The sequence below is a fragment of the Cyrtonyx montezumae genome, unplaced genomic scaffold (genome assembly GCF_038088225.1).
Source record: "Cyrtonyx montezumae isolate F1298 unplaced genomic scaffold, pur_monq_1.0 scaffold_3, whole genome shotgun sequence".
Classification (NCBI taxonomy): Eukaryota; Metazoa; Chordata; class Aves; order Galliformes; family Odontophoridae; genus Cyrtonyx; species Cyrtonyx montezumae.
Window position 1 is genome coordinate 110,034,328 of NW_027072034.1, and position 25,031 is coordinate 110,059,358.

The 25,031-nt window shown below is 44.9% G+C and overlaps 2 protein-coding genes and 1 non-coding gene across 4 annotated transcripts; 2 read left to right on the forward strand and 1 right to left on the reverse strand.

The window, feature by feature from the left end:
• Window positions 1-2,871: 2,871 nt before the first annotated feature.
• Window positions 2,872-3,020, reverse strand: LOC136053364 (U12 minor spliceosomal RNA). Its single transcript, XR_010622627.1, has one exon. It is a non-coding gene; the product is annotated as a U12 minor spliceosomal RNA (small nuclear RNA).
• Window positions 3,021-3,350: 330 nt separating this feature from the next.
• POLDIP3 (DNA polymerase delta interacting protein 3) lies at window positions 3,351-16,254 on the forward strand. Of its 2 annotated transcripts, none has more exons than XM_065742820.1 (9): window positions 3,351-3,464; window positions 6,246-6,633; window positions 9,129-9,209; window positions 11,423-11,518; window positions 12,309-12,491; window positions 13,385-13,462; window positions 14,053-14,182; window positions 14,977-15,043; window positions 15,380-16,254. In XM_065742820.1, exons 1-9 carry the CDS (start codon window positions 3,358-3,360, stop codon window positions 15,552-15,554), a joined length of 1,305 nt encoding a protein of 434 aa, XP_065598892.1. In that variant the 5' UTR covers window positions 3,351-3,357; the 3' UTR covers window positions 15,555-16,254. The 2 variants fall into 2 exon arrangements, with proteins under 2 accessions (XP_065598892.1, XP_065598893.1); XM_065742821.1 differs by having other exon boundaries at window positions 9,132-9,209.
• Window positions 16,255-20,668: 4,414 nt separating this feature from the next.
• On the forward strand, window positions 20,669-24,133 carry RRP7A (ribosomal RNA processing 7 homolog A). Its single transcript, XM_065742834.1, has 7 exons — window positions 20,669-20,749; window positions 20,824-20,966; window positions 21,058-21,183; window positions 21,743-21,866; window positions 22,589-22,686; window positions 23,005-23,203; window positions 23,675-24,133. The coding sequence occupies exons 1-7, from the start codon at window positions 20,698-20,700 to the stop codon at window positions 23,758-23,760; spliced, it is 828 nt and encodes a 275-aa protein (XP_065598906.1). The 5' UTR covers window positions 20,669-20,697; the 3' UTR covers window positions 23,761-24,133.
• Window positions 24,134-25,031: the final 898 nt, after the last annotated feature.

The window sequence follows — 25,031 nt, forward strand, 5'->3', positions numbered from 1 at the left end:
CCAGTATTGCCTATATTTGGCATAAAAAGTCAACTGAGGATAATCAAACCTACAGGTTACATGAGGCAGGTGTCCTGTCATAGCTCTCCCAGAGTGAATACTTTGTAGGCACGTGACTCTAGCCTCAACACTGCGCCTTTCCCTTGGAGGAGCAAGCCCGAACCCAGACACAGATAGTGGGCAATGGCTGTTGGACATAGTTCAGATGTATGGCTTTGCCTTCTCACCTATGTCCATGGGGGCACCACACAGGCGAGCTCTGCCACCTCGTGCACGGTGATGCTGGAGAAAGAGCCAAAGGTGGATTTGGCATAATCCACTGCTTAGAGGTAGGGAATGGAGACAACTCATGGATATTCCACGCGCCTGAGGTCAGGTGAGATCCCAGGATAAGCTCTGCCAACCCCAAGTCTGCTTTAGTAAACTATATTCAGGCATAGGCAGGAATGCCTGGGGCAGCCAGAGTAGTGTGTGCTGGTCATAGCCACCTCCTGATGGGAACTGGCAAACATGCTGAATGCTGGTTTTCTGAGTGGAAGATTTTGCTGCTTTTCATCCACTCTCACTGCATAACAGCACAAAGTACTGATGACAGGGCACCAGTAGCTGTGGGTTTTTTTGGTACAGTATGTAGTTTTTACATTTCTGGTAGGTATCACGCATGGAAAATGTGTCTCCATGTTTTCCCAGATTTTGCAAAAACACGGAATAAGTGCTGCCATTATGTAACTAACTCTTCAGATTTTTCACTTTTAAAAGTGATGAACAGGTTCTGCTTAATGCTTGGAGACATGTTCAATGTTTTAATTTTCCAGAAGACTACACAGGAAGGCAAATAAAAACTGTATCGCCAAGAAGTCTCCTTAGAAATGTGGCAGGCCCTTGTGAGAATTAAGGTTGCTAAAATACACACATGGGTAATTTGGGAGGACTGACTGGGCAATTGACTTGAAGAACAATGCTGGGATCTTTCATTACTGAAACTGAGCTGTTTAGTTCCCTACAAAGACTTGTCCTGGGATACTTAAACCAAATTTTCACCCCATAAAACAGGATAAAGACCAGAAAATAGACAGATAACTCCCACATGGAGTGGGTTAGGCCTTTTCTCATTTAAATAATTCTACATCAGGAGCTTATCGGGGGGAAAAATCCTTTTCCTGTTCCACCCTGATCACATCTGCAGACAGAAATACAGTTGCATTTTTTATTTCTCTTCTCTGAATCCTCTTTAGAAACCAGTGAGTAACAATGATGGGCAACCACCTTTGAAATACATAAGCTTACTTAGTAAGCTCAGAAATGCTTTGAAAAGATGCTTTCTTTAAAGAGGTATTATATAAAAGTAACAGATTATAATAAACAGCTTCAAAAAGCAGTGTGCTCAACCATTGCTGGATATGCAAAAAGCTTCTCAAAATCACTGCCTCCAAAATTAGCATGTCAGTAAATGCTCTCAAGGAATTTGCTATTTCAGAAGGAAGCAAGCAGGCCTCAACCCACACAGCCAAAATCCCACAGAGACTTCAGCATTGGGTTTTTAACAGCAATGCATTATTTAAAACAAACTTGGGAACCCTGCCAAAATAAGGCCCAGGGGAAAGCTGGGGCACAACAAGGGCTTGGTGGCTGCGCTCCTCTGAAGGACCGTATGGCATATGATCCTGTGATGAAGAGAGATGATGAGTGGGCACTGTGTAAATAGGGCCTGCTTGGAAGGGTTAGCAGGCTTTCTGAGCAAAGCCTTCCCAATTTGTGGGTTTCTTTGAAAAGTCTGAAAACTGGAGCAAACTACTTGGTTAATCTAATCCTCCAGGATTTCTCAAAGCTTTTGAAAAAATCTTTCACCACAGGCTCTCAGAGTATCTAAGCAGTCACAGGGCGAGCGAAGGCCTGTAATGAATAAATGATTGGCTGAAACACGGGGAATAAAAGGTAAGGGTAAATGGAGAAAAAGCACCTATGGAGTCTGGCAGGGTCAAAAGATTTGGGCTTGTGAAGATGATTGTGGAATCACAGAACGGTTGGGTTGGAAGGGAGCCCAAAGCCCACCCAGTCCCAGCCCATGCTGTGAGCAGGGCTACCACCCAGCAGCTCAGGGAGCCCAAGGCCCCATGCAACCTGGCCTTGAACCACCAGGGATGGGGCACCTACAGCTCTCTGGGATCACACCTCTTCTGGTGCAGCCCAGGATACAGTTGTCCCCCTGGGCTACAAGTACACACTGCTGGCTCATATTCATGATGGGAGAACTGCAGAAGATTTCACATATTGAGTGACTGAGTGGCAATTAAATGGCAGAATTTTGGTGCGTATAAATGGCAACGATGCTTTCGGGGAAATGAAATTGTCACTTCACAGACAAAAGGCAGCAAAATGATGCGGCTGTGATAGATAGCTGCATGAAATCATCAGGAGTGATTGAAAAACTAAGTCCAGTATTAAGAAACATTGGCAAACGAGCAGGAAACAAGACAGAACACATCTGGATTTGCTACTTTACTCTTGTAATATCTTGACACTGGGAACTGAGAACTGCAAAAGGCTTTTCACCTGGGAGTGACTTAAGGAACTGGAATCAAGGGGCCTCTCCATGGGTCAGGGGTGACAAACCTGACACTAGCAGCTGGAAGAACACAACGGGGAGGCGCTTGTAAATGCCCGTTCTGATCTGACCACCTGCTCTGGTTAACCTGTCTTTTCACCTAATCCATAAACGATGCAGTTATGTGGGCACCGTAGGGACACACAGCGCTGCAGGAAGCGCCCAACAACAACGAAGGGCAGGGAGCAGAGGGCAGGCACGGCCAGCCCCACACAGCAGCCCCGCCTCAGGGAACTCTGTCGTTGCGACGCTGGTCACGAAGGGGTCGGGCAGATCATTACACCCGGGCATCCCGCGAAGTAAGCGGGTCACCCGGGGACGACCTGTACCCGCGCAAAAATTCCTCTCACATCAGTAGTGAGGACCCGGGCGTCACCCCGGGTCGTTATTTTCCTTACTCATAAGTTTAAGGCATAACGGTCGTTTGCCGGCCTCGTTGCCAGGGCTCTACGCTTGGGCTCTCAAGGTCAGGGTGAGCGTCCCGTCCCGCTGCCTCATGCTCCATGAGCTGTGCCCCCACTCCCCTCTCCTTCTGCCCGCTTCTCTCACTATTCTGAGCCACTGCGGGCCGGAACGGTCCGGTGCCGAAACGCAAATGTGAGCCGGAGCACCGCGGGGGATTGTGGGAGCGTCGGGCTCGCCTGCGCGCGTCCACCCCTCCCCCTCCCCCTCCCCCTCCCCCTCCCAGCGCGGTCGGGTGTGCCGGGGGCGGGGACTGCCCGCCTTCAGAGCGGCGGAAGTGCTGTGATGTTATGTCCGGGGTTCGCTGGCTGCGTCTCATCGCTGAGCCCCGCGACAAGATGGCGGACCTGTCGTTAGACGAGCTCATACGGAAGCGCGGTGTGACGGTGAAGGGGAGGTGAGCGGCGGGGGGGTGGCGTCCCGGGCCCGGTGGATTCGGGAGGGGGTGATCCTCTGTTCTCCCTCCGAGCTGTCCCGTTCTGTAGGCCGTGGGCAGCAGCCTACATCGGCGCGGCCCGGCCCTGCCCCGCGCTTCGCCTTCCCATTGGCTTAGGCATCGCTTCGCGAGGCGGCGGCGGCCGTCGCTCGGGACCGGGCCGTGGCCGCCCCTACCGCACCTCACCCGAGCCCGCTCCGCCGCACGGTGGGTGGGGCGGGGTGGGGTGGGAGCTGCCGTCGGCAGCCGCTGGGATCCGTACGGGGAAGGCCTCAGGCTGCGGTGGCTCCAGCGAGGTGGCCGCCTCTGCGACTTGGCCAGCAGTTCCCTGCCTGATGGCTTCGGGGCTTGCGTGAATGTAGGGAGCGTTGCGTATGGCTCCGTGCTTTTTTGTATGGCAGATGTGCTCCGTGTAGCCCGGATCGTTTAGAGCAGCTATTGCAGTTCTTGTTTTCTCGTGCGGTAGCTTTCCGTCCCCCTGTGGGCTGTAGTCGCTCGGTGCTTCTGATTGCCTGCCGTCTGCCATGTCTGTGTTGGTTGATTTTGTCTTATTTAGCGATCAGCTGACGAACGGCCATTTATTTGACGTGTCTGCGTTTATATGTCTTTAATCATGCTGTAAACAAGGCCTTAGCTTTGCGCTTTCATTCATGTTATCCTCCGTTTGGAACAGTCTTGCACTGCTTAATATGCAGGACACTGCCTTTCTCCTATTTCACATCCTCCTTCACTTTCATTTCTTGAGGAAAATTTCTCTGCTTTTTATCTGTGGAACAGAAATCCCTCAGCAGCACTGTAAGAACCTTTGTGCCTTGCATTTCACTTGTTTTACACGGTCAGCTGGACTTGTAAGGTTTCTGAGGCAGCCAAGCTAGGGGAGCAGAATAGACTTGGATAATTGTACTACGTGCTCTTTAGTAATCTGCACAAAAATGATAATTCAAAAAATCTTCAGCTATAAAAATACGCTAGCCCGTAAAATTGTTGTATGATGTAATAAGTAAGTCAAAGTGTTTGAAAGGGAATTAGATCCTTGAAATTCCCTTGTATTTCAGAGAAATTGTGCTGTTCCAGGTAAATAATTCTCCACAGAGAAGAGCTGATTGTTAGGATAAACAATGCATTCAGAGAAGGTATAATCTTCAGTGCAGAGTTTCCTAACTGATTTCATCAGTGCACATAATTATCATCTAACTGTTTCTGGCTTAAATGCTGGTACGTAGGTTTCTGGTTTTGCTTTGACCGTTGTGCTTATTTAAAGAGCTGTTCCTCAAGCTTTTGTGGCACTCAATGCTTTCAACTTTGCTGAATTAATGCTTTTTAAAATAGCAAGGGAAGTATTACGTAGTGTTTGTTAGCTTTATGGGTATTTATTTTTCCGTATTCTCCTGGTGATATCTTACTAAACAGTCTTTGTAATACTCCCATCTTGTCTATCTGGTGAGCTCTGGCTGTATGAAAAAGGAGCAGTCGGATTCTTAGCAAGATAATACTGTGGGACCTCAGGCCCAGCTTTCCAGTTGTGGATGAGTAGAGGCATGGCAGTGGATGTTCGGTCTTTCATATATTTTCCTCAGATCTCTCTACTATAAATATGTGATGGTAGATGATGTTAAGGTTGTAGAGTTAGCTGAGGAAACACTGATATAAAATTACATGAAAAATTGTATCATTGTTTGAATGTGACAGTAGTCTTTTTGATGCTAAATAAATTCTAGATAACTCATTTTAGGCTGTAGTTTGTGTGATGTGTTTCAGAAAGCAGGTAAACACTACAACACTGTATCTTATTTTGAATTTTTAGAAAAGCTGACATCAAGAATATTTCTCAATTTCTTGCAACTTTGTCATCTGCTTACAAGAAAGAAATTTAATGAAAAGAAACAATCCTAAAACTTAACAAGGTATTTAAAGGAGGACCTGCATTAATAATTAGATAATCTCCTTCCTTCTAGGGGGAGTATGGGAAAAGTAAATCAGACCTGTAATGGGAAGCTAGTTCCTGCTTCTCTATGTAATGGGCTGCTGCTTAGCAATACTTGTGCACAGTCTTCTTCCTGTGGACTGTTATATTCTGTGCTCAGTTTTGTGATGAAAATGGTATACTTAAAAAGTATAGGTAGCAGTTCTGTCAGTGGATTAAGGGAGAGGCAGCAGTGTTGAAAGGTGATTTGCCTGGTATGTATTCTTGCTAGCAATGAAACAGTTTTGGAAATGCTTTGAACTGAGGTTAGTACTTTTGCTTATGCATTCTAAAATCCAAGCCTCCTACAGTCCCAGAAATCCAAGTTTACTGCCCAGAAATCTTGATGTCAAATATAGTTCCACGTTTTCTTTGTATTAAGGCGTATTGTTGTATTATGGAGGTGTTTAACAGAGCTGCTCACTTCTAATGCTAGAAAATCTATTTCTGTTCCTCCTTGTCTTCAGAGGGTTACCCAGAGTACCCAAGTTTTTGATGAGTTTTGTTTGAGTTCTGTGTTTTCAGCATGGCTGTGGTCAGGCCCTCAAGCTTGTAAATGTGAGCTTAACGATTTTGGAAAGCAGTTCCTTAGCTATTTAACACACAGAGGAAAATCTAGCATGAAACAGTTTAGGAGCTGTACTGCTTTGTTCAGGCATCAAACCTGGTTGGAGTTCTTTGTGGTAATAATGAGCTTTTGTTAGCAGTAGTGCAAATACCTCTGTGGATGCTGCATCACATCTTACAGTGTCTGAAACTTTTTTATTTTTATTTTTCAGGCTTAACACAAGGCCAGTATTTGGAGGTATTAGATCTCGCATTGGGATCCAGCAAAATATTTTAAATAGATCATCACCAGCTGTCAGTTTCCAGCGGACATTTGATGCTCGGCAGAAGATTGGCCTCACTGATGCCCGACACAAACTGGGAGTTAAAGATGCTCGTGAAAAACTGATTCAAAGGGACGCTCGGTTCAAAATAAAAGGGAAAGTGCAAGATGCTCGAGAGATGTTGAATTCCCGTAAGCAGCAGAGTGTTGCTGCTGAAAAGGTGACCAAAGTGGTAGACGCCAGAGAAAAGATCAGTTTAAAAAGGAACACTCCAGCTGCTATCAGCCCGACTATGGGGACAGTAAATCCTGCTGTGAAAATCACCAAGACTATCCAAGTAGGTCATGCAGCCATCTCTGAGCCCCTCAGTTGTTCTACAGCAGTTCAGTGAAAGTGGTAGCACTTGGGTGAACGTGTTCCCTTGTTTACAACAGAAGTGATGGTGGTTCAGTTCAGTTCAGTCTGTAGAGCAGGATTCAGAGTCTTTTTGGTGTCTTTCCAGCTGCTTAGCGTTTTTTGAAGAGTCCAAGCTTTCATTTGAATGTTTTGGCCCAATAAAAATGAAAGGAGTGCTCTTGTCAGCACTGAAGTAGTTATTTCAGACTGTTGCCTCTGTTCCCTGTCGTCCCCCCTACCCCCCCAAGCAAAATCCAAGGAAATGTACATTTTTTTTGTCATACTGCTCTTCTCTGATGTGATAGATTGCCCTGTCTAGACAGCTAGTTTATCTTAATGGTGAGATAAGTTTTGAATATACAACCATGTTTATGTCTTGAAGCAGCTTGAAAACTGTGTGTGCCTTTCTACAATTTCTGTTTCCACTCACCCACTTATCAGGAAAGACCTGATTTACAAGGAATCCCTCGATTATGTTCCTGCTAAGGCTTGGATTTTGTTCCAGCTGCAGTGTAACCATTAGGACACTGAGCTGCTGGTTTCCTTTGACTGATTTCTAAGTTCTGTGCTATGTGCACAGTAACTTAATTCTTATTTGATTTCTCAGGCTAACATCTTTTAAACTATGCATGTTAAATACAGAGAGCAGAGGCAGAAGTTTCCAGAATGTCAGGATTGCTGTTGGAGGAGTGGCCATGTTCCTCACCTCTTCAAGCTTGTTGCAAGGATGTATCTCTAGTTCTTAGTCTACCTCATCCTTTCCCTCCTCCTGAAGATCAACAGTGTGCTTGCAGATACCAGATCGTATTTGTCCTCATCAGTTTGAAAGCCAGGATGATTTTTCAGCTCTGCAGAAAATGACCTGTTGCCTCTTCAGGTTTACTGCCAAGGTGGGAGCAGAAAGCTGGCAGACAGAAGAGAGAGAACACTTGTGGCAGTAGGAAGGGCTGATCACAGACCGGTAGAGCAGTCTGCTCTGTAGCCTCATATTAGGCAGGGTAACTAATACTTGCGCTGCTGTCCATTTCAGCCAGATCACCTCTAGAAGTTGGGTGTTATTAGAATGTATCAAGGTGTTAAAATAGTTACTGGAGATGTCCTTCTGTAGCAACTTGCTCTGACATGACTGAGCTTTGTTTTTTGCCTTTTTGGTTTTTTTTGTTTAAATCATGTGGTTTGACCTACAGTGCTTATTAGAATATAACTATAAAAATGTTGTAGAATGACATGATAATTAAGGCTGTAGACAAAACCATGCACGTAAGCAGTAATCTTTTTTTTTTTTAAAGATTTATATTGAAATTCCGAATTGCTAGTGACTGCCTTGTGTACCCAACAGTGGGAGCAGAATCAAACTGAAGTGCCCAGATCCAAGATGCAATCTGAAATTGTTACTGCTTGTACAGAGTATTTTTGTAAGATGCTGTTCTCAGTAATTGTCAGCTTCTAATGTTTTCAAAAATGGGGGGGCATTTTTGAGGTAACTGCAGGTTGATTTCAGTTGCTGATTAGTGTGGTTGTGTTCCCTGACTACTTCAGTGGCAGTTTCCCTGATTTTGCTGGGTAGCAGATGAGACAGCCAAAGGGTCAGGTATGCTGTCTAATGCATCATTTTATTCTAGTACAGCTTATTCCAGCTCCATTGTGAAGTGGCTTTGCACTTCTCCGTTGGAACAGAACTGAACAACTAAGTTATGTTGCATGTAATGGAAATAGATATTTTCTCATTCTATGTAGCATGGTAGAAATTTTGCTTATTGATTTACCCCCCTTCCTGGTTTTGTATTTAGAGCAATGAAAATCTGATCAATGCTGTCAGACCTCTTCTGATTTAACTTAGATTTACTTACATTTTAGTCTGTGTGTGTATGGGATCTGTTGAATCACAGCCTGAACCACTGATTGGTCACTTGAGGCGAGCGCTGAGTCAGCTACAGGAGCACAGGTGAAGGCAATGCACTGTGTGATCAGAAGGGGTGGAGTCTGGCTCCACCTCTCCCAGACCCCATTTATGGGCTGACCACCACTGGGGAAGGATCTTTGTTGGAGATCCCTCCTGTGTGGAGTTCCAGGCAAACCTTGTCCTTTGGTGGCAGGTGAGCCCTTCCTAGTTTACCAGTTGTCTTCATACTATCTGGATAAGCCATACAGAAATATACCATCCGCCTTCATTATATTGTGTGGATGCTATTCATTCAAGGTATTCACCCTACATATGTGACTGTGGATCTTAATAATTAAGTGCAGGTATCTTATATTTAATGCATTATACCAGACATTTTGCAATATTATATATGATCTATAGCATGTTTCAAGAACAGGAAGGTAAATCTCATTTAAGTGCTATCAGGTTGTCAGTGGCAGCTTCAGTCTCCTGAAATGAGAATCTAGTGAACTACAGTGTTTAACTCTTTGGTTCTTTCTCTCTAATTGCAGCAGAAAGCTGCAGTTGTTCCTGGACACGCTCATCCAGCAGGAATGAGGATCAATGTGGTGAACAACCATACGCATAAACAGGTGTGTGTTGTTAACCTTTTATTTTGGGGGTTAGGGGTGAACAGAGAGGGCAGGAAGGTATCCATAAACCAGTGATGGATAAGGTAGGAAAGAAAAGAGAATTTGTAAGTTCCAGGACAGCTTGACTGTTGTAGGCTGAAAACCTGATGGTGGGTGATCTTAACTGTTTTTTGATGAGCTCCCAGTGTTGCCATATCAAGCAGACTGTATGTGAGGAAAATCCTGGAGTTTGTGCTGTTTCTCCTGAGATCAGTTTTGAAGGCCTTTGCCACAGCTACTGAGCATTCAGTTACCTTACCCCACCTTGGGTTCCTTCACAGGAGTTGTGTTTATATTATGTATTTTGTATGTGTGCATTCATAAACTATGATACGTCGATGAGTTGGCATTGACAGTATCGTGTCATTGCTTATTTTTTTTGCCTCAGTTATGGTAACTTTATCTGTTTATCTTTGCACTGACCTGCTGCCGTGATCTATCCCAGATGCTGTCACATACTGTCTTCATTCACTATTTGGACCTTGTTACCATAAGCCTTGAGTGTATTTCACTTTGTCTCTAACTCAAGTATATTTTCCAGATGACTACTATTTTTCCCAGCTTCCTGCATAACATTGTTCCATCATCTTGTTTGTTTTTTTCCTTCATAGCATTTCCATGGTTGTAACTACCTTCCTGTTTGTAAACCAGAATCCTGCTGACCATGAAACCCACTTATTTTTCAAGTTATCATTACTAATTCCTCATTTTTTCTCTTCAACATTCTACAGTATTAACAAGAAACTCTTTTAAGCTGTGACTTTCAGTGCTATGGACAGTGGCCATATACATCTAGACTTCTTAGAGTTTTCTTAGAAACATTATTGTTTAGAGTATACTGAAAAATATTTCTGTAGGTGTTAGATTCAGTATTTAAAGGCAGGGCTGTGGGCATTAAGTAGAAGTGGGAAGTGAATTACTCATTCAGTAAACCTCATAGTACAGTGTTTTCTAGTGCCAGACAGGCATGTGCTGTGCTGAGGAAGGCACACTATTCAAGAGGAATGTTCAGGTCAGACATATTCAGCAAGCACCTGCTTGAACAGAATTAAATCATATGCACAAGCTTCAATTCTAGAGCTAGCAAGGAGTTAAAGCATAAGGCTTTATTCTAGTATTCCAGCAGTGTGGTTTCATGAGTACTGGAAAGTAGTGAACTCTATATGTGGTTTCAGTACACCTAGGGAAATAGCATTTCTTTTAAAGAAATTCGTTAGTTCTTAAACTGAAGTTATGGAATGGATTTCTGTACCTTCAGCTCTCTGTTCTGCAGTTGTTGAGGACACAAGTGAAGTCCAAAGAAGTTGTGGAATTCCAAATGTGCAAGTATTGTAATCCTAAACATGAATACAAGCTGGGTGTTGATAGAGAGCAGTTTAGCAGAGAAGGACTTGGAGGTACTGGTGGATGAAAAGCTAAAAATTAGCCACCATTGTGTGCTTGTAGCCCAGAAAACCAACTGTAACCTAGGCTGCATCAAAGGAAATGTGAGCAGTGGGTCAAGGGGGGTGACTGACCTACTCTACTCCACTTGTGTGATATCCCACCTGAAGCACTGTGTTCAGATCTGGGACTTGCTGTGTAAGGAGGGCATACACCTGTTGGACCTGGTCTAGAGGAGGGCCACAAGGGCAATCAGAGGACTGGAGCACCTCTCCTAGAAATCCAGGCTGAGAAAGTTGGGGTTTTTCAGCCTGGAGAAGAGAAGGCTCTGGGGACACTTTCTTGCAGCCTTTCAGTGTTTAAAGGGGTCCTACAGGAAAAATGAGGAGGGACTCTTGCAAAGTTTAGTGTTAACTAAGTGTAATAGTTCTAAGATAAAAGGGAGTAAATACAGGATAGATGTAAGGAAGAAATTCATTGTGAGAGTGGTGAGGCACTGGAACAGGCTGCCCAGAGAATTTGTTGGTGCCTTGTCTTTGGAAGAGTGCAAGGCCAAGTTGGATGGGTCTTTGATCAACCTGATCTAGTGGGAGGTGTTCTCACCCATGTCAGGGGTTGAAACTAACTATATGATCTTTTAAGATCCTTTCCAAACCAAAACCTTCTGTGTTCATTTCCTTTTGTTACCACTTCTTTCAAAGAAAGTTGCAGGCAGGAGAAAGTTGCTTATTTTGGAAACGTGTCTAAAGTAAGTCTGCTTGCTTGTGAACTGTTCCCTTGCTTCTTTCCAGGGTCTGCTTGAGGTGGAGGAGTATGATGAAAGTGTTTCTTCCCCTCCTGGCAAACAGATGAAGATCACCACCACAAACAGTTTCCTTCACAGTGTGGTAAGGGATGATCTGAACAATCCCCACCATGCAATACTCATATTGAGTAGATGGATGGGCTGCAGTTTTATAGGGTTTATGTTCTTTTGAAGTATGTAAACAGTGCTTCACTCTGAAATGGGTACTCCTCACCCCACCCTTCTCTTTGTGCCAATGCTTCTAGTGCTATTCTGGGGACAGATTCCCTTTTAAGCTGTGATTTTTATAGGCCTTTTGCAGCCATAATGTGTGCTTTCTCCCTTGCTGGTAGGTTTCTGCATGTTAACTTTTGAGTTTCTTGTTGGGAGAGTGCACTGTACCTGTTTGGTAGTTGTTTAAGAAGGCAAGTAAGGGAAACCGTCTACTGCTTCTGTAGACTAGACATCAGAGCAGGAAATTCACTTGCCGTGCAAAATACAGATGGCAGCTGGGTATTTCTGAAGAATTATTGCTGTTTGGGCTAGGTAGTTCAATTTTTTTGTGTGTAAGTGAACAGTCTTTGTGTACATCTTGTTAAATGCTTTAAAATCATTGGGCACCTTTGAAAAAAGGTGTTTTTCAGATTCAAACTTAAGCATAGGGTAAAAGTGTTCTTTTGCAAAGGAAATATTTTTTTTTGAGGTAAACATGGTAAAAAAAAACCAAACACAACTCTAGTTGATTTTTTTTCTCAAACCTGAAAGTCTTCATCACTGCAGTGGTTTTAAAACTATGGAGAACATGTTCTCAATGCTCGCTTGTTGCTGGTGCTTGAAAAATGGGTTCTACTTCTGCATTCTACAGCTCTGATGGTTGTTTTGTTCTCCCATAGGCTGGGCTGAGCAGCAATAAGTTCTCTCTGTCTAAGACTGTTCCCCTTACAAAAGTGGTCCAGAATGATACGTACACAGCTCCTCCTGCACCTCCTTCCCCAATGAGGACAAAGGCCTTGACAAACATGTCCCGAACCCTGGTGACAAAGGAAGAGTCTCCAAAGGAGCCAGCGCCTGTTGAGGTGAGCTCAGGGAAGTGGGACATGCTTGTTAACAGAAGTCTCTGAAACATCTGAAGTTTGCAGTTCGTTGGTTTTTTGAGTAGTTTGCTTCTGCCAGGCTCCCAGTGCTACCTGTGGGGCTCCAAGCTGAGAGCTATGACCTGTCCCCCAAGAATTTAAAGTTTATTTGAACATCATCTTCTCTGGTTTTTGAGAGACTGGGAATCCTCAGGCAGTAGATTATACTTTGTTCATTCTTCTGTCTAGCCTTGGAGCATGTGGCATGTGAGGAAACACTTGAGTCCCTACAGGGAGATGGCAGTTGTTATTTTGAACCTGTTGGTGACTTGTGTGTCCCTAGAAATAATGTTGTAACGCTGTTAGTAACAGAATCTTCTGTCTTCTGCTGTTAGTGAAGAGAAGAACAAGATTCTTCCAGACATAGCTTGTTATCTGCAGAAGAACCTCTCAGCTACTTTGTAGACAACCTGCCTGGAATTGCTTTGCCAGACTTCCTGCTGCTGGGTACAGATGTTCTCAGTCGCGTTAAGTTCAACAAGCTCTATAGGGACTGGAGCCACACTTGAGCTTTGCTGGCCGAGTCTGAGCGTAGCCTAGGCATGCTCTTAAAATGAAAGAGAGTCTGGCATAATTCATGTATTTAGGGAGATTAACTTAGTGTTATACTTGGAAATAGGATAGAAAAGTTACTTCAGAAACATGTTACCATGAAAAAGCATCTCTCTCTTATTCTCAGATGATCTGGGCTTTTTCAAGCATTAATATTTCCCATTACTAGCTATAATTTTCTCCTTTGTGTGTATACCAGCTTTTACAGGCATCCCTGTAGGGATTTTTATCTGCTGTGGTGTCTTGATTGCTGCATTTCTGACTTGCGTGTATTGTGTTGGCAGCTGGCATTCAGTCCTTTGGAAGGCACCAAGATGACTGTAAACAATCTGCATCCTCGAGTCACTGAGGAAGACATTGTTGTGAGTATTACTTATTGTGTTTGATCACTGTATGGTAAATGCACTGAAGAGGGATTTGGTGTGGCTTTGTTCTACTTGCAAAAGCTGAGAGTTTCCTGACTGGGGGGGATGGGCTGGGCTGGGTTTTTCACTTATTAAAAAAGGAACAACACAAAAAACTGGGCCCAAGGAGGCAGTAGGAAAGGCCATTTCTAGGGTGTACTGAGATACCTGATATCACTTAGAAGACTTCAAGACTTCGTGACAAGTGATATTTAGTGTTTTCCTTGAACTTATATGTGGGTGCAAATTACCTGAAGTGCTTCCATTCTTAACATTCTTACTCTGCACTGAGGCATGTGAACACTACTTAAGCACAGAGTGCTTTAACACAGCCTTAAACGTTTTTGCTTGTATTTGTGGCAGTATGAAGGTTTGTCCAACCTGTGTTACTAATGCCCAGTACTTATGCTGTAGCAAGCACACAAAGATGAGTTGCAATGGCCAGATTCTGCCATGTGTTTACTGAGGAGGAGTGGTTGCCTTTCTCACTCAGTGTTCCAGTGGTCCTTCTATTATGACCATGGTCATGACTAATGCTCTGCCCTCAGGAGTTGTTCTGTGTGTGTGGTGCTCTGAAGCGAGCCCGGCTGGTGCACCCTGGAGTGGCTGAGGTAGTCTTTGTGAAGAAAGAAGATGCAATCACAGCATATAAGAGATACAACAACAGATGCTTAGATGGTAAGTTTGAGCAGGGTTACACTGAAGGTAGATAAATCAACAAAAACTTTTTCCACTTCAGGAGAGGAGTTTAAAAGCATTTCAGTGCTCCTATGCTACCAAGAGAGGAAATGCCAGAAAACTGGTTCAAAAGCTAGACAGTGTAATGTGTGTTGGATATGGGCACAACTCATTTATGTAACACTCAGAGGAAAAACTTATCCCAGAAAGAGAATGCTCATAGAGGCAGGCTTCCAGTGATTCCTGTGTTATTTCTAACCTAGTGCCAAGAGCTAGAAAGCCTTTAGGAAGGAATTAGATGCTTAGAGAGTAGTTGCTTGCAAAGTACAAGTAAAACTAGTATCTGCAAAAGTCTTGGGGCATAGTCAAAGACAATTTGAACGAGGCTTATAAAATGATTGCTGTCAGCTTCTACATAAACCTTGAAGAATGCACTTCTTGATCTGGATGTATCTGCATTTTGTTATAGACTGAAATTAGCTGTTAATTTCTGGCTGGAAATGGGTGCTGCTTCTTCCTCCAGATGAGAGGCAACTTAGGAATATCAAATGAAGAACAGACAGCTGAGAATGGTAGATTATTGTGCATCTGTAAGGGCTTTCTACCAGTGTGTACTTTGATAATTGGTGCAATTCTTTATATGCCACGGTTTCAGTGGCTCTTTTGCCACTGACTTTGTAACAAAAAATATCAGCTGTTTCTTCAGCACGTGGAATCTGTTGCTTGCTCTCTTGTATGATAAATCTGGTGTCCTTCCTTACTGAAATCCTAAGATGAGGACTGTTTTTTTTTAGGTCAGCCAATGAAATGTAACCTTCATATGAATGGAAATGTCATCACCTCAGACCAGCCTATTTTGCTGTAAGTGTCTTCTGGGTGGGAGGAAGAACCAAACATATTTTCAGGTTCTGTTTTAAGGAGAATCTGAGGGGATGGTAGAAAAGCTGCTGGCAAACTGTCCTCAGAATATTCTCTTTGTCTGTGGCTCTTTGCTGGGTTGAGTGCAATATTGCTTCAGTACATAATGTTCCCAGCACAGGGGTTCAAAATGAGCCTGAGATCAGGAGGTTCTTGTGTCTGAATGCTTGAAGTATTTCTAGTAATGTGAAGGGTGAATGCTGAGAACAGGCTCAGTGTTTAATTTTATTTCATAATGAGCTGTTAAATGCTGTTTGGTTTTGTTGTTTAATTCTCCAGCCGATTGAGCGACACCCCTTCTGTGAAGAAGGAAGGGGAACCCCGCCGGTCAAGCGCAAGTGCTGCATCAAATCCCCCAGCTGAGGTGGACCCTGATACCATCTTGAAGGCGCTCTTCAAATCCTCAGGGGTCTCTGCATCTGTGCAGCCCACAGAATTCAAAATCAAACTCTGAGAAGGGGCAGTAAGCAGTGGACTGGAAAACTCATTTAAGTTGGGAATGAGTAAACTGCAGGAGTGCAGATTTTTGCATTTGCCTGCTTTGAAGATCCTTTTGTTTTCTATGATTGCTACCTTACTGTACAGTAGTGTTTCCTTTTGTGTGTGTACTTTCTGTTTTCATAGTTGGAGTTTTCTTCCACGATTTTTTTTCTTTCCCAAGAGAATAACCTCCCCCTTCTGCCAGTAATAATATTACTAAGCATATGCCATGTAACTCCCTCCTTTACTCCAGAGCCCCTAGTGGCCATTAAAAGTGCACATAGACTTTGAAGGAAGGGTTGGCAACCTCTTCTCTTTTGGCCTACCTTTGACTAAAAGATGCATTCTCTTGATTTTCAATATGCAAGAGCAGCACATAGTTTCTGAAATTTCCTCACTGCATACCAAATCAGGTGTGGTTGCTTACAGGAGTTGTGCCATCTTGCATCTTGGACTTAAATGCATTTAATCGATACGGTTTGATTCTGACTGCTGAACGTTTTTCTGCTTAGCAGCTGTGTCTTTGAGATAATACATGAAAAATTGAGTTTGTCACTGTGTGTACCAATGGGAACATCAGGCAGAATGGGCATAAGCACGAGTGCAGCACCCATTTTGCACCTCTTATGCTATGGGAGGGATCCTTCAACTCTGGTAATGCTGAAGGTGGGGGGGGGAAGGCTCTGGCATTTGTATAAGGAAAAAATTAGCCCTTTAGGGTGAAGTGGAGTTGCTCTTTCCTTTCTGGTCTGAAAAACAACCAGGATTGCGTTTGGAGCTTGAGGATATCCTGCTGTTTTGTTCCCAGTATATTGTATTGCATCTTCCTGCTAATGCAGGGATGTTTTTTTCTTACCTTCTAACTTAACCAGTCTCCTTTTATGAAAAGGAAGGAGCTGGGGCCTTTTTCTGATACTAAAATATAAGCAGTCCTCATTTGCCTAGGAGAAAACACTTTCTTGAGAAGCATAAGGTATATTTGGGCAATGTTTGGCTGCTGTGCAGGCCTGCAGCTTACATAGGTGGATTTGGAGGAGTGATCTCTGTGCTTTTTTGCTGCAAGGAGAGATTCTGGAGGACAGCAGGTAGTGCTCTGTAAGGGAAGATGTTGTAGAGGACTGTTAAGCACGTTCCTTGCTGAGTAGCAAGGATGCAACTTTGGCCAGTGAGCATCTATGATGTGCCACAGGCCACTAGGTGGCACTTCGGTACTTCCTTTGTCAATACAGCATTTTTGTTATGGATGTTTGAAGTCCCAGTAGCTCCATTTGCTTGTATTAGCTCAAATTATATTACAACAGAGGAGAAAAAAGAGCCACTGCCATAATCTGTTTGGGATTTGAATTTCATCCTTCTAGCTAGAAGATAAACCTAACCCATTCTGTTCAGTTCTGCTGAACTTCAATGAACTTTCTGTAATTCTAGGTCCAGATCCCAATTCTTGTCAACTCTGTGTTTCTTTTGCTTTCTTATTCTGTATTAACTCTTTGCTCTGTCTAGCTGGTGTGAGCAATTCCTTATCTCACACTGTCCCTCTTAGCCATGGAAACAACTGGGGACTTGACAGGACTTGTTTTTCCAGATTCTCTCTTTGGTTTGGAAATCCAGTAAACCACCAGTATTGGTAGGGTGTTTCATGTGACCAGCAGACATTTGTAAGGAAGGAGACTTAAGACAGCTGTTATTCCCCTTCCTTAGATCACCCACCAAACAATTGTGTTTCAGTAAAAATTGGGGGGAGGGGGAAAAATGCCAGGGCTGGAGAAGTTTATGTATTATCTGTTTCTGAATAAACATTTGTTATACAGAGATTGGATTCTAAGCCTTTTTAGATGCTGTGAAGCAACTGAAAGATCAGTAGGTAAGAGTTCACTATTGAATCGAGCATGCTTTTAAAAATTTTTTTTTTAAATTATAAAAATTTCAAATCTCTGATATTGCTCCTGGTTCAGTAGTAAATACCACAGGTAGCTGGTAGCATGATGGAAGAGCAAGGATATATGAATAAGAGAATGGATACTTTACTAATTTTGGTCTGGATTAGGTGATTGTTGATGGGAGTGATTTATCCCTGCCACTTGGTTCTAATTTCTTTGTCATGGGAAAGGAATGGCAATTTGTTATTGACAGTCTAGTGATTTCAAAAGTAATTAAAAAAATAATGCAGCTGTGAAGTCAGAGCACCCATTCCAGATAAAGTAAGGTACTTTCATTATCAGCCAGATAATAAGAAAATAAGGTTGTGAAATTGTGAAGACTTGCATTATAATTTCCTATCTTGTCTTAGAAAGAGTGGGGAAGCTAAAGCATATTTTTCATTAATTGGCTTATGTCCATTACAAAAGCCAAATAGGAAGAAAATGTACTTCATAATTCACTGTTCAGTCACACATTGTTTGAGTTACCTATGATAAATTATGATATCAACATACTTCTTTGGAAAAACTTTTACTCTGTTCTCTAGCTCTGATCTATGCAATGAATAGATTTTTTTTTTTTAATTCTTCAGGTCAAAGATTGCCTACATGTCACTCCATGATTTGTCCTCCAGCAATGTCCTGGTGTGCATTGTGTTCTGTTCCTACAGTCAGTTAGCTCTCCAAAGTCACCCAAGCCACGTAGCTTTTTCAGAGTAGTTTGATTCTGAAAGAGTAACTTGCAGTTATTTCTGGGCTTTTTCAAACAGTTCACCTTGCAGCTGTCAAATTTCTTCTTGCAGTCCTGGAATTGTCATACTAATCTTGTTACATTCTGCTGAGCTCACCTACTACTTTCTGACCTAACATCTGTACACATTTGCCCTGATGCAGCATGGTTATTTCTATATATATATATATATATTTTTTAAATTTATTTTTTCTAGGCTGTTAGAGATTGTAAGCTTGGGTGTGAAATACTGATTGCTTGTACTAACACAATATTGTGCTAACAGGACAGGTAGGTAGTAGGTAATTTGTAATAGTGTCTCTCCATTTTCCTTTGCTTTTCAAGTATGGTGTCTCCTAAAGTGACTTAAAGTTTGCCTGGTATAGCTCTTGCACTTACCATTTCCTCTGATGACATTCATTAACTTGGATATCTGCTTGAGTCAACTATCCATTTTATTTCTTACTTTCACTACTGTTTCACCTCATACATATGTCTTGATTCAAGATCTGTTTTATTTGGAGTGTGCTCTCTTCCATTCCATCATAAATATAGCTTCCTCTGTAAAGGTGGTCTTTTATCTTTTCCTGATTGACAAGAGTCTTTAAGAACAGTTGTTCTTACTGCTCTCTTTTAGTATTTTACATGTCTTTTTAACATTTCTTCTTTTATATGCCTTGCTGGGATTAAGCACGTTTGCTGCTTTATGCTGCTGCTGTTCCTGAGGCCTTCATTTCGCAACTGCTGAACTAAATGATTGTTTAATAAGCTTCCTGTCAGAGCACATCATTCTGCAGGGACTCTAGGTGTCTCTCTATATTCTTCCATATAAAATTACATTATATTTCCATAGTCCTTAGCCAAGGATTTCTAGAGGAACTTAAGTATCAAAGTACACCTCTGTCACCAAATTGTTGGGCAGTGTAACCTCCCCAGACAGCTTCTTTGTTTGTCCAGGTTACTGCCTCCTTTTAATCCTTTGTGCCTGGCTCAGTTGTTTCCCTTTATCTGTGCCCCATTACCACATGGAGAAGGGGGAAAAAAAACACAACAAAACAAGGGTTGAGCTAGAACCATTTTCCAGAATTGTAGAGGGTGCTAAGAAAAACCTCCTTGACTGGTGCAGTGCTTTCTATTATGTGTTTGCTTAGCATGATATTCTTGTTTTCCTTCTGTGAGTCTTTTCATGCACTACTGCTGGTCACTATTTCCATTATCATCTGGTGGGCTTTCTGTCTTTTGTGATGCTTGGCATGTGCTTCTTCCAGCATGCATGCAGCACTGTTTTGAGTTTAGGTTTCCTGTCATTTGCCTGCCACTTTACAAAGCAAGTTGAAGTCAACACCTCCCAGCCCAGGTGGGTCACAGCTTCTGGAGATCAGTGGGTGTCTGGCTTCTTTAAAGGCTGCATAGTCTACAGGTACAAGGAATGTCTTGTCTTAGATTGTATGTCTCCTTATATATTGGGTCAGAATAGTAACTCCCTCCTACGTTCCCATTTTCATCCTGTACGTGCAGTGACATCTGCCTTCTTACCATCAGAAAACCTGAGCAGTGGGTTTGTTGTCTTTTTGAATACGTTTTAGGAGATTTAGAATCAACAAGTGTTTAGAGAGGAGACACTGATTTATTCTGTGCAGGATGGGAAATCTCCACAAACCAAGCACTCGGATTGTCTACGTTGGCTTTTACAGTCCAAGACATTTTCACTGCACTCCTACCTAAGCCATACCTACTTATTATATCCTCACAGGATTGATGTAAGTAGAAGGTTATGTAATGTGTTTGAATCTTGTGCACTTGTGTGGGAGTCTCAGTAGTCACTGGTCGCGTGGGGAGGTGTCCCACTCGCCATGCTTGGTCACAAGGACTCCTTCTTTCTAATGGGACTTGTGCTCATCTGAAGGATCTGCAAGGTGCCTGTCCTTGTTTCTAATTTATGGCGGTCCTGGATCTTTGAAGAGAGACACTCCATCTCAGGAAGGCAGCTTTTCCTAGATAAACAGGACTAATGAACTTTTGGGGAAGTTTGAACCTCGAATATACAAAAACGTTGAACAAGTAGCTTTGGAGAGCAAGGAGAAGGCTCCTCCTTGCCAGCTGTGCAGTGATGGCAGAGTGCCGAGGGCTCCTCGATGGATGCCCTAGGGAAAGTCCAAGAGGTGGACTTCCTTCATAGCGCTGTTTCTGGGGTTCTGTGAACGGGGAATTGTAGGGGTTGGAAAGGGACCTCTAGGGCTCGTGCAGTCCAACCCCTCCCTTGTGCTTGCCCGAAAAAGGAATTCAGCCAGTGCCCTCCGTCTGCACTGTGTCACTAAGCCGTGCCTCTGCGTGCGGAGCAGGTACGTGCTGACGCCTCGGGTTGCTCCTGAAGAGAGGTGGGGGCTCAGCGAGCCGGAGCCGCCATTAGCAGCGCCGCAGACTACAGCTCCCGGCAGCCCCCGCGGCCGCCGCTTTCCCCCCGCGCTAAGATGGCGGCCGCCGAGCCGCGCGTGGCCGTGACCGCGCCGCCGGGATACACGGGTGAGGGGCGGTGGGGAGGGCGGGAAAGCGCGGTGGCGGCGGGGTGTTGCGTTTAACCGGTTTGTCGCCCTCAGCGCTGGCCGTGAAGTTCGGGGCGCGGCAGCGCTCGTCGCACTGCCTCTTGGTGAAGGAGCACCGGGTGCGGGAAGGGCCCGGAGACACGCACCCGCCTCATCGCACCCTCTTCGTCCTCAACGTCCCCCCGTACTGCGGCCCGGTGAGCGGGGTGCGGGGCTTGGTGCGCTGGGATGGCCCGGCGGGGAATCGCTGCTGATGTTCTCTGCCTTTCGCTGTCCCCATGCGTGAAGGAAGCGCTGTCCCGGCTCTTCGCCTGCTGCGGGGCCGTGCAGTCCGTGGACCTCCGTGACAAACCGGGACCGGGAGAGAAGGCAGAAAAAGGCACGTCCAAGTTCTTCACCGACAGAACGGCAACGGTAAAGCCTAGGGGAGACTGTGATGTGTTAGTGGTCTGAATAGGAGGAAATCCCAAGTATTGAGTGGTGGTGGTTGGAGTGTGAGCTATGGGGGGGCATAGAGTCATAAGTTGGGATGCTTAGAACCACACAGTTCAACTCCCCCATACTGAGCAGGACACCTACAGCTCCATCAGGTGCTCAGTGCCCCCCCAGCCTGACCTTGGGTGTCTCCAGGGAACAGGGCATCCACCACTGCTCTGGGCAGCCTGTGCCAGTGCCTCACCACCCTGACTGTAAAACACTTTCTCCTCATACCCAATCTAAATCCCTCCTCTTTTAACTTGGAAGCAGTTCTCGTCTTATCCCGGCAGACCTTGAGAATATACTCTGTCCCCTTCTTTCCTATATTTTCCTTTAGATACTGAAAGGTTGCTATTAGATCTCACCAATGTGGTAGTAGGATTTAAATTTCTAACTTTTTTTTTTGTCATCCTCCTAGAAACTTGTGATTTGAATTTTGTCTGTCTCCAACTTCTTCAGTGTATCTGACCACCCTGGGGGTGTCATCTTCTTTCAGGGGTTTCGAGTTGCATATGTGGTGTTCAGGAAACCAGCTGGTGTCCAGGCAGCCAAGGCCCTTTCACAGGAAGGTCCCTTGCTCATATCAACAGAGAGTCACCCTGTGAAAACTGGCATCAGCAGTAAGTAAGCACTAGCTGCATTCCTGTTAACCACATCAGGGCAGGTATTTCCTTGCTGAATCCTACCTGGCAAATTCCAAGTTGTTCACCATTTCGTACTGAGCCTTGGCTGGGGAGATGTGGAGATGTCCAGTATTTTGTTGTCCTGTTTTTCTTATTCTCACTTAGAATCACAGAAAAATTAAGGTCAGAAGCAATCATTGTGTCCAACCAGTGACCCATCACTGCTAAGCCTGCTAGACACGTCATCCTGTTGAGAGCTTGTTCTATCGGATGTTGTAGACCCTGGCTGAGTGAGCCTATGGGAGGACAGGGTTGCTTGGTACAATGGAAAGGCAATTTTTCCCCCACATCTCTTCAGTATCATGTAGATTCAAATATACTGGCCGTGTTCTGTTAAAACTGAAGCCAGGCACCACATGGCTATCAAGATATTGGCACTTTGCATGTCACTATTGGTGGGAACGCAGCCTTGAATGTTGCACCTCCTGGGTTTCAGGATAGTCTGCTTCTCCCTGGAAAATTGCAGGTTCTTCCCATTACTTACTGCTTTTCTGCTGGGAGTCAATCATGCATAAGTTAAGGCAGTGGGGAGGCTGAACGGAAATGGGAACCAAGGGTGTCCTTTCCCACAGCAGTTCTCTATGGAGCTGTTGAAAGACATTACACCAGAATTTGCTTCTAACAGAGGCCACAAATGACTTGTTCTCTTTCTGTCTCAGAGTGGATTGCCAGATATGCAGACTCAGTAGTGGATCGGGAAGAACTGAAGGCTGAGGTGGATGCCTACATGCAAGACTATGACAAGAAGGTAGCAGAGGTGAGGTCAGGCTGGGGAGGGAACCCAGCTAAGCAGTTTGTTTGTGGAAAGAAAGGCAGAGGGAGATCTGTCAGTGCCTGCGTCCTAATGAAAATGGCAGAGGGGAAGTGCTGGCTGACAGGGTTGCTGGTTTGGTTCATCACAGATGGCCCTTCCATCCAGGGCTTGCAGTAGGCATCCATAAACAAAACAAGTCCTGTCTGGCACCCGGTTGTGACTTGAGTGCCTGTGTCCTCCATCCCACGCCTTCCTTCAGATCATGTGCCGAACCAGGTGCTGTAACCTGCACCACGCTGCCTCACCATCCTGTCTCTGTAGGAAGAAGCCAAAGCAGCCAAGGAGGAGGGTGTACCAGATGAGGAGGGCTGGGTGAAGGTAACGCGCAAGGGCCGCAAGCCTGGCCTGCCCCGGACAGAGGCTGCCAACCTGCGGGTTCTGGAGAGGGAGAAGCGGAAAAGGGCCCGCAAAGAACTGCTCAACTTCTATGCCTGGCAGCATCGTGAGACCAAGAGAGAACGTAAGTGTCTGAATCCTCTCCGACCCTTCCCTGTCTTACACTGCGACCCAAAGAAGATCTTTCTTTCAGTGGAGCTACATCCAGCTGCTGGTGAAGAGCTGGCTGGGTGAATGCTCTGACCAGTTCCTGGGCATCCCTTGCCACCACCTGGCCTAGGAAAAGCTGTTTAAATGTTCTCTAGGAGAGTGTGGGCAGATGGTACATTTCTTAATGGGTTTGGTCAGTCTGCACAGAAGCAGCCACCAAAGAGGAGGAGAAGCATGTTCGTTCCCCAAGAGGGAGCTACAGCACTGCAGAACAGCTGGAGCCACAGCTCTGCACTTAGCCCTGGTGCAAAAGGACCTGAGCAGTGTGTGCTTGCGGCTTCTGAACTGAACATCTTCCAGCATGCAAAAGTGAAGCTCTACAGGGAGAGGGAGGTCTGCTGCTCCCCTGTGACCTGCCTTCTTTCTTTTTTTGTGTGTGTTTCAGATATTGCCCAATTGAGGAAGAAATTTGAGGAGGACAAGCAGAGAATTGCACTGATGCGAGCCCAGCGCAAGTTTAGACCATACTGAGCTGTGCTATTTCTTCCCATGCCTGTGCTGGAGAGGGCAGGAGATGTTTACAGACTCTTGTGCCATAGAGTCTCAGGGAAATGAGGCAGCTTCATATCCCTGCCATTGGATCTCACGTGGGAGTGTTTGCTTCAGTTGTACCATATCCTTCTGCTCTCCTGGCTATGCTTGCACTGCCATCATCCAGCGTCATTCCTTGAGGTGTGTGGGCCAAGGGGGCTGCTGCATGTCTTCTGGCAACCTGTATCTCTGTGCCAGCCAGGGCCCTCCTGAAGTTTGCTGAGAGACGGTACTGACCCAACACAGCCCCTGCAGGGGCAGAGGATGGCTGAAGAACTGTAAATAAACTGGTGCTGTTCCTAAAAGGCTGGAATGCCCCTTTCTCCGTTGCTGTGCTATGGGGAGCAGTGTCTTCTGTGTTGGACAGGGGTGGTGATGAAAGCCATGGCTTATGTACCAATGGTCCTTTATGTGTTTATCTGGGGGCAATGAAGAAAGGGAGGGAAAACCTTGGGTAGAAACAACTGGGAAGTTCCCAGACCTGCTGTCACATGCAGGGATCAGTGGTTTGGTACAGAACCCTACTCTTTTTCTTGGTGCTTCCTCCCAGGCAGCTCCATCTCAGCCAGGTGCTGAGATGTGGTTCCAGCTGTATTTGGACCTCTTCAGCTAGGTCTTGCCTGGGCTGTGGGAACCACTTCAGCACCATCACTAGACAAGGTGAGAGGACAGCCTGGCTTTGGAAGGAGAAACCAGACTCTCCAAGGCATGTTTCCCCAAAACCAGCCACCACCCTGCACGAGGCAGGTAAGAATGGCAACGTGCACATCCAGTTGTGAGGCAGTGCTTTTTCTGCTGATCACATAACTTGCAACTTCACCCTAGCAGCCCGTGACAGCTGCTGTGATCTGAAAGGGGGCACCTCTAGCATGCAACATTTATTTTAAAGCCTGCAGCCTCAGTTGACTGTAAGTGGAAGGAGGAAATGGTGATAAACTCCATGGGGTTAGGCTGAAGTAGATTCACCCGCTAGAAAATCCACTGTAAGCGAAGCTTCCATTCCGTGAGGAGATTGCCAGGCCTGCTTGCCTTGTATGGCTTTTTGCGTCTATTTAACTAGGAGGCAGATGGACACTTAACATGCCATATCCAAAGCAGAATGCATGCAAAAATCACTGCTTCAAAAGATTGGCACTTGAGCTGCTTGGGTGAGCATCCTGCAAGAAAGGTTTGCTCTTCTGTACAGTCAAAGAAGACAGTGTTAACAGCAG